The sequence below is a fragment of the Zea mays genome, chromosome 6 (assembly GCF_902167145.1).
Source record: "Zea mays cultivar B73 chromosome 6, Zm-B73-REFERENCE-NAM-5.0, whole genome shotgun sequence".
Taxonomy (NCBI): domain Eukaryota; kingdom Viridiplantae; phylum Streptophyta; class Magnoliopsida; order Poales; family Poaceae; genus Zea; species Zea mays.
The window spans coordinates 177,560,429-177,573,579 of record NC_050101.1 but is presented as its reverse complement, the minus strand read 5'-3'; the positions used below and the strand labels follow the sequence as shown (position 1 = coordinate 177,573,579).

At 51.6% G+C, this 13,151-nt stretch overlaps 2 protein-coding genes and 1 non-coding gene across 3 annotated transcripts; 2 read left to right on the top strand and 1 right to left on the bottom strand.

The window, feature by feature from the left end:
- Window positions 1-219: 219 nt before the first annotated feature.
- Window positions 220-379, bottom strand: LOC111589688 (U1 spliceosomal RNA). Its single transcript, XR_004850932.1, has one exon. It is a non-coding gene; the product is annotated as a U1 spliceosomal RNA (small nuclear RNA).
- A 5,265-nt stretch (window positions 380-5,644) lies between these two features.
- On the top strand, window positions 5,645-7,281 carry LOC103630771 (GATA transcription factor 15). The gene is made up of 2 exons (XM_008651833.4): window positions 5,645-6,393; window positions 6,739-7,281. The coding sequence occupies exons 1-2, from the start codon at window positions 5,851-5,853 to the stop codon at window positions 7,048-7,050; spliced, it is 855 nt and encodes a 284-aa protein (XP_008650055.1). The 5' UTR covers window positions 5,645-5,850; the 3' UTR covers window positions 7,051-7,281.
- Window positions 7,282-11,340: 4,059 nt separating this feature from the next.
- Window positions 11,341-12,399, top strand: LOC100277384 (DUF1645 family protein). The gene has a single exon (NM_001176466.1). It carries the CDS (start codon window positions 11,380-11,382, stop codon window positions 12,232-12,234), a length of 855 nt encoding a protein of 284 aa, NP_001169937.1. The 5' UTR covers window positions 11,341-11,379; the 3' UTR covers window positions 12,235-12,399.
- The last annotated feature ends 752 nt before the right edge of the window (window positions 12,400-13,151 follow it).

The window sequence follows — 13,151 nt, the reverse complement described above, 5'->3', positions numbered from 1 at the left end:
ACCGCGGACCGTCCGGCCTCAGGGCCGGACTGTCCGCCGGCTCAAAACCGGTTCGAACAGTAAGGTACGACGATGATGGTAGCAAAATGCACTCATCCTTGCAAAGGAGAGCAATTAAGTTTCAATATACCCAACAGCTACAATTATCATTATCATTAAAGTAATAAAAAGGTTTATTTAATGTTGTCATTAAAGTAACAAAAAAATTATTTAATTTTGGTAGAGGCCGCGCGAACGCGTACCCCCTCTACCACAAATTTTGACGTCCACTCTCCCACTTGGGGAGATGGTAAGCGAGCGCTCCTCCCATGTGCAATGGAGGCCGCTAGCCTAGGCCATGCCTCTTCATGATCAGCATAGACCCCGTCCAGGTAAGTATGGATCAAGGTCGCACATGAGGCTTACTTTATAGTCCTTCCTTATGGGCATTGCAAGGTTAGCAAGTCGATGTGGGACTAATTAACTGGCACTAAACCCCCTCGTCAGTTAATGTTCGGTCATAATATAAGGCCTGTGCTAGGTAAAGCCCACCCACGTCTTTCGGTACCTGGCCCGAACTATGTATCGCGGGCCTTGTTCGGCTCCCTCGGTTTGTCCAGGCTGGTTCCACCACTCTAGCTGGCTGCTGTTTACAGCCATAGCATAGTTGCAGACTTGCAGAACGTTCTTAACATAATAACATCTCGTGCTTTGATAATTCTACAGTTATACTTGTACCACAGTGGTGTACCTTGTACGGAATTAGTTATAGCTCTTGCTCTAGCTGAGGTATATCCCTCTTTTGAGCTGTCCGTTAGAATACCTCAAACTACCAACCTTTATCAACGACGGACACTCACGATGCAAATATTTTCATTATATACCCTATAAAAGGGAACTGCATATCAAGAGACCGTGATTCAGGATGCAACTTTTCTTCTCTCCTGGTGTCTATCCAATCATGCACACTGAGAAACTGTTTACTGCTGCCAATTTCCTCGTTATTAAACCGACTTCTACATCATCGAAATCTTAATGTGACAGGATGATAGATGTCCACAGAAACTATGTTGGATTTTGCACTGGAATTGCCCTAACGGTTAGGTAGCGAAGGTACGTGACTCTCTTATAAGTACGAGAGGCCCCAAATTAAGGCCTTGTTCGAAATCTCTAAAACTAATAGTTCTCAGCTAATTGTTAGCTATAGCTCTTAAATAGTCATTAGTTGTTAATTAGCTGCTTTAATCTATCTAAAACTATCCAGCGATTTATTAGCTGACTAATAATTAGTTTTAGTGCTAGTCTGGGAACATCATTTTTCTAAAGAATTATTATTTTTTAAGAGAAAATGAACTAATTTTTTTTTCTTAGAAAAATGGTATTAAAAAATAGCACTTAGGGCTAGTTTGGTAACCGCGTTTTTACATGAGATTTTTAATTTTTTAAAGAAAAATGAACTAATTCCCCTTGAAAAAACGAAAAAACCTTAGGAAAATGGGGTTCTCAAACTAGCTCCTAGAAGGTGCTAAGTACGTCTGTTTTTTTACCGCTCGTATATATATACCGTAACGAAATAAGCTGCTTCAGGCGTTCGTACTACTAGCTAGCAAGTAGCAGTAGCAGCACAAAGGTCACCAGGACACAAGTATATCGTCGGTTCTTGAGGACACAAGTCTATGTTGCGCGCGTATGCATGGGCCACGGCTTGCATGAGACGTACGTCGACGCATGCAGTGCATGCAAAGGTTGAACGACTCCGGTACGCACCGGCTGCTGCTAGTGGCAGGAACAAAGAGGACACACTGCAACAGCAGCGCTGCATGCTGCCGAAACCTTGCTGAAGCAATATCGAAAGATGCCCTCGATACATCTCTCGTGCTTAGCGCCCCAAAGCTAGCAATGTTAAAGCAATCTCGAGGGGCTTTCTAGTTTCTAGGCGACGACAGCCTTATTTTGGAACACACCACTCCGCTAGTGCTAGTTAGTCTATTCACAATAGAGGTTTCAACGAGATGTTTCATGTACTCCCTCCAGTGCAGTAAAGGAAGTCGTTTAGGACATGATTGTGCATACCAAGGAGTGATTAATTATTATAGAGTTTTCCCTGTTTGCCCCTATTAAATAGGGATATGGGTGCATTAACGTCACTAAAACAATCAGGCTTGATTGATTGCTGCAGTAGCTCCAAGGCATTCTAGACTGGAGGTCTCAAGTTCGATTCCTCTTAAATGCATCTTTTTTTGTGCAATTACTAGGGGCAACAACGTCCAAATCCCAGACCCACGCGCGCTATGACTTCTTTTTGTGCACGCTCGGTCACGCGCAGGATGACTTCTTTTACTGCACCGGAGGGAGTATTAATTAGTCTGTCACATCAGCTATTTGGATGACATTTCACATCATTTAAGAAAAGAAGATTTTTATGGAGTTTCATAGGGATGAAACTATGTTAACTCGTTTCCAATGTCTTAGAAACTGTGTGAAACCTCCACTGAGAGTGTTTTGTTTCATCTTCATATAATCGAGTAAATCATATTGGTTATTTATATGCAGCATTTAAGGAGTATGTTGACATATAAAATAGTGAGATGAAACTCTCTATTAAGAGAGGGTGTTTCATTCATTCATAAAGCTGATGTGGCATTTTTTAAAATAGAGACATGAAATTCTCACTGTGACTAGCCTTCGCACACGTACACTCTTTTTACTAGCTAGCTCTAGGAGACGCTAGTAGCACTCATGCAATAATCTCCATATCTCGGAGCATCTCCTTTGGGCGAACCATCTACACCAGGCCAGCAAACAATGCGTGGGTTGTCTTATATAAATAATATAATATTCTACCGACCCGAACTGACAGATCCATTGATCCGCGGAATGTTTTGGCCGTCACACGTGCAATCCCTTTTGTGTCTGTCAATCTGTGAGATGATCACTAATTAAACAAACTGCTAGTAGGTACTAGTAGCCTAGTTGTTTAATTAATAATGCACAATGCCCAAACTGTATGTATATTAAAATCAACACGATCTTTTTCAAAATAAAAGGAAACGAATTCAATCAGACAGTGTATATACCTAGCTCCAAGGCGAACGAAGCATGCAGCGTTGCTATGGATCGATTATACGGAGTACTCCTTTTTCTTTCTCTCTTGTTTGATTGACTCGAAGAGATCGGCACAAGGGAACAGTCGTAGTTGCTCGTCGGCCAGTAGAGGGGTAGGGAAGCTGGAGGTCGATCGGCGGCGATTCGGCGGCCATACATGAAAAGGCGAGAGCGAGGCGACGGGAAGTCGGGAACTGGACCGACCGATCCGCGCTTTGGACTGGGCACTTGTAGCGCTTCGTTAGTTGGGCTCTTTTCAATACCTCTGCTGCTAGCAAACAACGCGCTTTTCTATATTTTGTGTGCATGTAGTCATGTCGACGCTTCGATCTAGCAGTCTTATCACGCTACAACTCTTTGATTTTTTTTTTATAAAAAAAACAGCTACTAGTTCTTGACACAAACCGCGAAGATGGCGATTGGCAGTAGATACCGCGAGCGAAATAAAAGGATGGTCAAACGGTGGCAGTTAGAATGTGCAACTCCTCTCTACATGGACGAGGAGTCCTGTTGAGAGACTGCTCTAGATACTGTCAGAACCACCATGCCTACATTTGTTAGCAAGCTAGGCGTGAATTGTTACAAGAACGTTCCATTTCTTAAACCAACAATTCACTTCGGCGGGGAAAGGTAATTTTAATTTGCCCTCCCACTCAAAGTGACGCACTGCTACTGCTAGCTCTACAACCAAAATCCACGTGGCGGCAGCTACTACTACGTTGTACGGATCGAACGCACGCATCGGCATCCGCGACGCGACCGGCCGGTGACGACGTACAGCATCGTCTTGGAGAATCACACGGCCCGTACTCGTACGCCACTCAGCCGCGACATGTCATGGGTGTGTACCGTGTCCGTACCGTACCCCCGGCCGGGCGGCCGGTGCGCCGTGCTGGTTTCCGTCCGGGCTCCGGACCGGGCGGCGAGCACGCGCGCAGTCGCATTCCATTGATCCGTCGGGTACGGATGGTTGGCTGCTGCCAGCGGCAAGGGCGCTCGCTAGTGTGCGGTCACCGGGGCCGGTACCGGACGGCCGCGCGCAGTGCGGAGGACGAGGGGGCCATAAAGCCCAACGTACCTCGCTCGCTCGCTCGCCGCCGCCGCCCGCACGCACGGCGGCGCGACACGCACGTACGCGTCTATGGGACCATGACGTTGCCTGGCCGGCCGTACCAGCCGCGCTGCCGTAAACGCCCCCCCGGCCCCGTCAGCCGCCGCGTACGTACGGCCCCGGCCCCGGCGGTGGCCTGGTGGGCGGTGAGCATCCGTGGCGTTCCGTCCCGGCGGTGGCAGAGCAGTGCAGCCTGCAGCAACCGGCCCGGCACGGCCGGCGGCCGTGTGGCTGGGGCACGCGCGCGGGGGGGGCCTCCGGCTCCGGGTCCGGCCTCGGCTGCGCGGTGGGCCTCGATGATGCGACAGGAGGCCGGGTGGGGCCAACGCTGGCGCGCGGGTACGGATCCCGGTGGCACGGCAACAGCGCATTCGCCACCGGGCTGCGGCAGCATCGCGATCCGCGCACGCGGGGCGGGTGAGCCGATGCGTAGAGTAGTAGGAGTACGTACGTATATACGCGCGCATGGGAGACTGTTCCACGGGTCACATGCGTCGGCCCCGGCTTTTGACCGCCCGGCCCGGGGCTCCGGCCTCCGGCCTCCGGCTCGCCGCCGATGCGTCGCGCGGCTCGGCCCGTGTGTCAGCGGCCGGTGACGCGAGGCGGAGGGATGGGGTGGCATACGCTGATGCTGGTACGCCCAGCAGGTGCAGGCCCGTACGAGACGTGGTGGTTCAGACCTCAGGGCAGAGACGAGACGCCTGTGCCTGGCAAGGCTATGGCGCTATGCTAGGTAGGTCTGCGATGGATACCATACCAGCCATGGCGCCAGGCCCTTTCTTTCTTTCTTTCTCTTGATCTCCGGTCTTGTTGTGTGACGTAAAAGGCCCGGGCCGGAACAAGTCGCTCGTCATTGCTATATGACGCGCCTGCATGGCCCTGGCTCGCTCGATCGTTATCGTTGCCAGGTCCAAGGACACCGGCCGGCCGGCGTCCTCCTCCGTCTGCCGTCTTCTCCCGATTCTCCTCTCTTCTCCCCTCTTTTCTGGTGGGTCTCGTTCTCGTCTCTCTCTCTCCCATGCTGGTACGCCTGATGAGACGCCAGCTAGCCTGCCTGTATGCTGCTGCCGCCCCTGCTCCATTGATTCTCCCTACGGATTGTTGCTGCCTGCCTGGCACAAGCACTGCTTGGATAGATAGGGTGAACAGTGCGCCGTGCTGCCTGCCGCCGGTCTGCTTCGACCAGTCTGCCAGGCCAGCTCGTCGCGTCGAGCCTGACTGACCTGACCACAGCGCGCGCCCTCGCTTCATCTTCAGCGGTGTACTCATTGGTTGCTGCATGTCATATTGCCATATCCTTTTTTTTCCTTTCTTCCTCCTCCCAGCTACCCCTCCCACGGTACTCCTACTTCACTGTAGGGCACGCAAAAATGCAAAGCAACGTAAAACCGAATCGAGGTGGCAGCAGCCGCTCGCAGTATTCAAAGCCAAAAAGAAAAAAAATCAAAGCAGTAGTAGTATTTGCTCTGTGTTTCCCAGCATTGGCACTGGCATCAACGAGCCGAGCAGATCCACCTCTACACAGTGAATCTGATCCTATAAATCCTAGCTACCTCTGCACCGCTGCCGTCCACATCCTCGCACCGAAGTTCAGTTCCGGATCTTCTCTCCTCCTCGGCGCCGCCGCCTCGCTTTAAAACCCAGCACTGCGGACCATGCTCCGCCACTGCAACACCACCACCCAGCAGCAGCACCAGCGCCATCGCCATCGCCAGAGCATCCCGGCCACTGCCCTCGCCCCCGCCACCATGCCGTCCACCACCTTCTCGCTCTTCTCCCCGCTGCCCTGCAGCACCAAGGCTCATCAATACGCGCCGGCGGACTGGTTCGACGACGACGACAGCAACAGCGCCGTCATCGCCACCCCTCCATCCCCGTCCTCCTCCTCCACGGGCTCCGTCGACTGCACGCTCTCGCTCGGCACGCCCTCGTCGCGCCTCGCCGCGCCCAAGCAGCGCCCGTTGCCGGCGTCGTCTTGCGGAACCATGCCGTGGGACGTCGCCGCCGCCGCTGACCAGTCCTGCTGCTGCTGCCGCCGCCGCCAGGGCAGCAGCAGCAGCAGCAGGCCCTCTGTCGTTGTGAACAAGAGCGCCGTCATGCCGTGCGCCGGGCAGGACCCCTTGCTCGTGGACCGCCGCTGCGCGAACTGCGGCACCTCGTCCACGCCGCTGTGGAGGAACGGACCTTGCGGGCCCAAGGTTCGTTTCCTCGCCTCGCATGTCGTCGTCTTCCCAAATGACGCTCGAACAAGGGTTTAGCAGTATCTACCATCGTCGCAGTTTTCATTAGCCATTGCCCCTGCCTCCTGAGCACCATTGCGATAGGTCGCACGGCACGAGCCAGTGTCGTGTGCGTGTCTGTCGTCTGCCACTGGCCGTTTTTCCACCACGTCCCCGCTACTAGCTGAAAAAACCAGCGCGGTCTCCCATATATGCCACTGGCATCACGCTACTGGCAGTTTTCCCCGTCCGTCCCATACCCCCATGCATGCATGAGCGAGTGCGCTGACCGACGCGTGTATCTGCTGTCTGTGATGCATGCAGTCCCTGTGCAACGCCTGCGGCATCAGGTTCAAGAAGAAGGAACGGCGCGCGGCGGCGACGGCAGCCATGGACCAGGGCGGTTGCGCCTACGTCGCGGAGCGGGCGCAGTACGGGGCGGCGGCCGGGAGGGCGTACTACGGCAGCTGCGAGGGGCCGGCGTTCCCGTGCGACGGTGGTGACGTCGCGGACGCCGAGGCAGCGCCGCAGAATTTCCTCGCGTGGCGGCTCGACGTCGTCGCTCCGGCGCAGGCGCAGGCGGCCGCGTTCGCTGCGGTCTGGCCGGAGCAGACGACCTTGTTCCAGTACAACTAATCCTCTGTGTTGGGTGGGCGGCTGGGGGTGCAACTGCAACCTTTTTGGGGCTGGATCTGGATGGGGCGGTTGTCTGGTGTCTGCACGCATGCATTCTGTCTATCTCCAAATTTAACCTATCCAATTAACCATTAGTTATTCCGTAGTACAGTACTTATCTTTTTTCTTGGCGGTTCGCAAATGTGTCCCGAAACGGCTTTTATTTTCGCGCCCAGGCTCGGAAAGTATTGGTACAGTGTAGCCAAATAAAATTTACCGAAATAACTAAAAGGAATACGAAAAAACACGATAATTTGATATCACCGGTCACTATAAATCTATCAGGTTTAAGTAAATATGATGTCTATGAACAGTGGTAGATCCAATGAGGGATTATAAGATGAGAGGAATATATAGGAGAGAGCGAGAAACAAGATAGAGGTTGTCAATGAAGAAAAAGAGAAAGCATCAGTTTTAAACAACAAATGTCACAAGGAAGCAATCAAGTACCTCACTCGAAGGTACATACAACTCTTAACTGCATTTACAACTCTTAACTGCATTTATTATTTAGAAACTCAGAGTTGTCTCTTGTATTTTAAAAACGTTCTAAGGTTTCAGGGTGGATAATAAATACGAAAAAAACAGAGTACAGATAGAATTTGAAACAATAAACAAGTCTCAGCTTCGGTCAGGAAATAAGGCCCACTGACTGAAGAAGCCAGACCCAAAAGAAGCCCAACTGGCTGATGCGCAAACAAAATACCCAATGCGTAATATCAGCGTAATATCATAAAGTATATATGACCATCCAACAAATTATTCTACACACTATACACACATGTGTTGCCCACTGTTCGACGGGGATATAAAAAATTGCAGATTGAGCCAGCCAGTTAAATGCGCGCGGAAGATTAGATTGTCAAAGTATTTTATAGAAACATAGTCATTGTACTTTTCAGCGAGGGTGGTTCAGAACAGGGTATCCACTTATATCCATTAGAAAATACCGTATGAAAAAAATCTAATTGAGCAAAATTTAGGTAAATTTGATATGGATTCAGAATTTTATAGACAAGAAACATTTTGAGCAATAAACTAGAATCATCTCGTAAAACCGCGTAGCTGTTAGACCGAATCCTGATTCATAATGACCTTTTTTATAAAAAAAATCATATAAATAGTTACGCTTCAAAAGAAATTAGACTTTTGAAGTAGTTAAGCAGGTAGTCTACTCTGGACTCTGGAGTGGAATAGTTAACGCACGCCCGCGACCAAACACAAACATGCAACACGGCAAAACAGTGGTGTGGACGCAGTTATGAGCGATGTGGAGAGAGCATGTGATACGCGCAAGGATCCTAGAGCTTGAACGTACGTGCTGCACCGAGCAAGCACTGTACACCACAAGAAGCGCACACACCTCTATAGTTGGGTTACCAACACTTGAAAGACACAAAGCAACCGGGCCCCGGGCGTACACGTCATCCCTCCGCCTTGGCCGAATTTTATCGTAGTTTGGCTTTTTAAAAGAAAATAATAAGTTTCAACACCTAGATAACTAAATCTATTTTTGAGTAGAAGGAATTAGTGTGATGATATATGAAGCCAAGATTATAAAGCAAAACGTCATAAATTAAGCATCACACGAGACGTTACTGTGGATATATTGTCACGCTGTCGAGCTCAGTGGCATAAATCTCGATTCTAAGCATGGCCGATGGCGTCAAGATCAATGGCATCAGGGTTCGTTATCCTGGATCAGGCTTCTCCAAGATCAGGCTTTTATCCCTCTCACCAGTCCATTTTACTTTATCTAATGCATTGATTCAACTTTTCAATCTCAAATTTGATCCTTAGACATTCAATACCAAGACATCCTCCGTTTTATAGTTTATACGCCAAGTTAGGTGTATTTTGTAAGGCTAGTTTTGTACGAAGATATGGACTAAATCAATTTTGATTTTGGTGTAAAAGTAAAGTTGTTATGGTAGTTCGGTTATGTTTATAAACATTATTAGAGGCTTTGTTAACACTACCCGATGGGAGGACCACCAACGATATCAAGAATATCTCCGACATCATAAACATAATAATGATACGTTTGAGACAAATAGTCAGAGCTAAGTCCGAGATCTAAAAACTGAAAAATTTACTTCTTCATTTACTGGATAAAGGATCACCATGACATCATTCGTGTGACATTCGACTCGAATAGATCGAGAACCGCCAACCTCGTTCGGGGCAGATTGAGCATCAAGGACCACAACCATATCTTCCTCAACCACCTCATGGTCATGTATCCGAGGGTCATAGGAGGCTAGATCGACAAATTTTGGTGGATAACGTGAGGGTGTTATCAATAGACACATTGCACACAGCCGCATACGAATATTATAATTGACTCCTAACCACTGATCTTACATTATTATGTCATAGGTTCTCATACGAAACTGAGGTCATTTGCCATATATTTGAATCTTTTGAAAACATATGAAGTACCTTCTCAAATGAGATATCATCCTCATTTCTATCGCAACGTACCTCCTCCCTAGCTCTAGCAACCAACTCACTAAATGACGGACTATCACGCAATAACACATACTTGCTTTGCATACTGCAGCAGCAGTGAATTTTGAAGGTGAATATAGAAGAGAGACAAAGATTTAGACGGGTTCGGGCTCTCGATGCGAGATAATGTCCCTACGTCCTGTGTGTTGGTGCTATTACTTATGATTTGATGATCTACCCTCTTAGGACGTCTTATCCTTTTTTTTATATCACAGGTAGGGGTGGTTATAGAAAGATTATCATTTTATTGTACCAGACAAGGTTACTGATATGTAACAGTATTACCTTAACGTGTGATATCTCAACATCCTTGGCATATAAGGCTAAGCTACGTAATCTCGGGACTACGAACCATAATGGGCCTGTTTGGTTCAGCTTTTTTCTGACTAGCTTTTCTGAAAATCTGGCTGTGGAGAGAATCTGGCTGTGGGGAGAATCTAAGTATCATTACGATTACGTGTGGAGAAAGGTAAAATTGTTCATAGGGCTTAGGATCTAGAAAGTGACAGATTCCTACTATTACAACGACTCAACCAATTATGTGTTTATGTTGATTTTGGATGAGTTTTGCCCCAAGGAATTTTATAGAAGCTGGCTGAAAAGCTGAGCGTTTGGCAGTCCGCAGCAGCTTTTGGTGGCCAGAAACTGCCAGAAGCCGAAACAAACAGGCCCAATATCGATCTGTAGATGGAAAGAAGGGATTAGTTACTAGTTACGGTTTAAATACAATCAGTTTTAAGAATAAAAGGGAGGAGGGGTGTGTGAGATTCGGCCGTCCGGGCCCCGCCCGCTCCAGCGGTAGGTGCATAGATAGATGCATCTCCGCCGCCCGCTGCCGCGGTCGGTGCTGCGTGCTGCCCGGCTCCGGTGTAAACGGCGTGGGAACGCGGCGATCGCTGTTGGCGTGGGAACGCATCCGCGTCGCGACCATGAAGACGGCAACAGCGGGAGAGAGACGGTGACCGCACGAGGGGGTCCCCTTGCGAAACAGCAGCCTGCTAGTGCCACAGCCTTCAGCCCTACAGGTAGCTAGGCGTGTGTCCCTGTCGGCCGTAGAGTACAGTGTGTGCTCTTCGGTTGGACGTACGGTTCCATCCGTTTCCAGCAGCAGGGGTCCCGGACACGAGGCTTGGAGTCCAAGGGAGTGATCATGCGATGAGAGTCTAGCTCCCACCGGCGGCAGTACGGTGGTGGTAGTGCAGTGGTGGCCACTTAATGACCGACGACGCCACCCCGCGCGGACTTTCTGGTCTCCGATCACTAGCAGGGGCCGGCGCGGCGACGACCGACTGGATCGGATTCGGATGAGGGTGCAGCTTATTCTTCTTCGACATTTTGTCTGCAAAGAGACCACGATGAAAACTACTCGCACTCGTCGGGGCCAGGCCATGCACTCCTCCATCGGGCTGGCGGCTCACTCGTTCCGTCGTTCGGTCGGTCATTCTGCTCACATTCCTTCCTTCGGTCAGCAGTCGTCAGTAGTACTGACCTTCTGGAACTCCTACCTGGCTGGGCCCACCGACTCCCCCTCCCCTCCACTGACCATGTGGCGACTGGCGAGACATCAGACATGGCATCCCCGCCGCTCAAACGCCCAGGGCCCCCCCACCCGCGCCTCCTCCTTCCTTCGTAATCATAGGCATATATAAACACGCGCCGGCCTCGCGCTTCTTATCCCCCGCACCGCACGTCTCAGCCCACCTCCTCCTACCACCCTCGCCGCGGCCGCGCCACACAAAAGCGTCACGCCGTCTGACAGCGGGGAAAAAAAAGGAGGCCATGGAGGAGAACATTCCTCACCCGAGGGAGGCACAAGGGCCCACCGTCGCCCAACCGGCCCCGGCGGTCGTCACGCCCCGCGACGACGCTCTAGCTCCCGTAGCCCAGCTGCTGTCGTCCTCGGGCGATGATGAGTCGTCCGACGACGAGCTGGAGGTCGACTTCGAGTTCCCGTTCGTCTGCAGGGACTCCCCCGCGGGCACGGCCGCCCCGGCCGACGAGCTCTTCGCGGACGGCCGGATCAGGGCCTTCTACCCGGTGTTCGGCCGCGGCACGGCCGGGTGCGTCCCCCGTGGCGGCGGCGGCGGCGGCAGCGGCAGCTGCTGCACGGCGCTGCCGGCCGCTCCGCCGCGGGTGAGGGGCCAGCTGGGTCGCCTGTTCCAGGAGGAGACACGGGAGCGCAGCACCTCCGCCAGCTTTACGGCGTCGTCCGGGCCCGCCACGGACGAGGACGGCGGCCTGGATGGCGCGGCGCCGGGGAGCTACTGCGTGTGGCGCCCGGGTCCGTCCGCGTCCGCGTCGCCCTCCCCGCCGCCGCCGCCGCCGCCCAGGAAGAGCGGGTCCACGGGGTCCATGGCGCGGTGGCGCCGCATCAGCGACCTCGTCGTGGGCCGCAGCCACAGCGACGGCAGGGACAAGTTCGTCTTCCTCGCCGCCGCGCCCAGGAGGGGGCCCAAGGACAAGGAGCCTGCCGCCACTGCCCCGCCCGCGGTCGCCGCCCACCAGATGGCGGCGGCGTACCTCGCCAGGGGCGTCCCACCGCGGCGCACGTTCCTGCCGTACCGCGAGGAGCTCGTGGGCTTCTTCGCCAACGTGAACGGCATCAGTCGGAGCCACCACCGTCCGCCGTTCTGACGTCTTGTCAGTGGCCTATTCCATCGGTTAATTACCCTGATTAATTAATTATTCGGTAACGTGATTAGCGCTTTTCTTAGCAGTAGTGGATAAGTAGGCGGTCTGTATAGGTAATGATTTTGGGTGGATCACGCGACGCGATGAATGGAGAGGTGTTTTCTGTCGACCAAGTGTGAACGCCTACGCGGACGTGGCACATATGAGTGGGGATGCTCGGTGACCGGTGCTTTACGGAAACAACCCGTGCCGCTTTGCGACTACGACCACGACCATGGGCGCGATGCCGGTGGACGGGGCGCTGCACCAGGGTGCCGTGCGTGCGCCGCCAGCCTGGGCGACGGCGACACCAGGTGGTCTGGTCTGGTCTGGTCCGTTGCCGTCCGTCCGTCTCGGCCCCTCCTCACGGGTGGAATATACTCTGTGCGTATTTGGGAGGAACTTGCGCCCTTCGATTTGGTCGTCTGTCTCATCTCATGGTAAATCTGGAAAGGAAGAAATGCTGGGATTTTGAATCGCGGGAGTTAGCCTATACTCAGCTGCTGTACGAAATAAAGAACGAACGTGGAGCATGGATCAAATTTTAAACATCTTACGATTTTGACATGTATACGGATGATGAGAGTTTTTTTTACACTTTCTGTTCAGTTTTCGGTACAATCTACTGGCCTATCTTGTCACCCTTTTTTAATATACAGTAACGGGCTCATCGACCGAGTTCAAAAGAAAATTTTCTACACATCAAAGAAGAATCCTGTATTTTTTTGATAGAACAAGAGTACTTTGAGTCGATCTCATCAAGCTCGATTAAAGGGTCAAGATAAACTCATCAACCCAATCTTACTTGGGGCACAACAATGTTATTGTTCGGACCCCTTCCACAACACATACCTTCCACAACACATATGTAAAACAGAGAG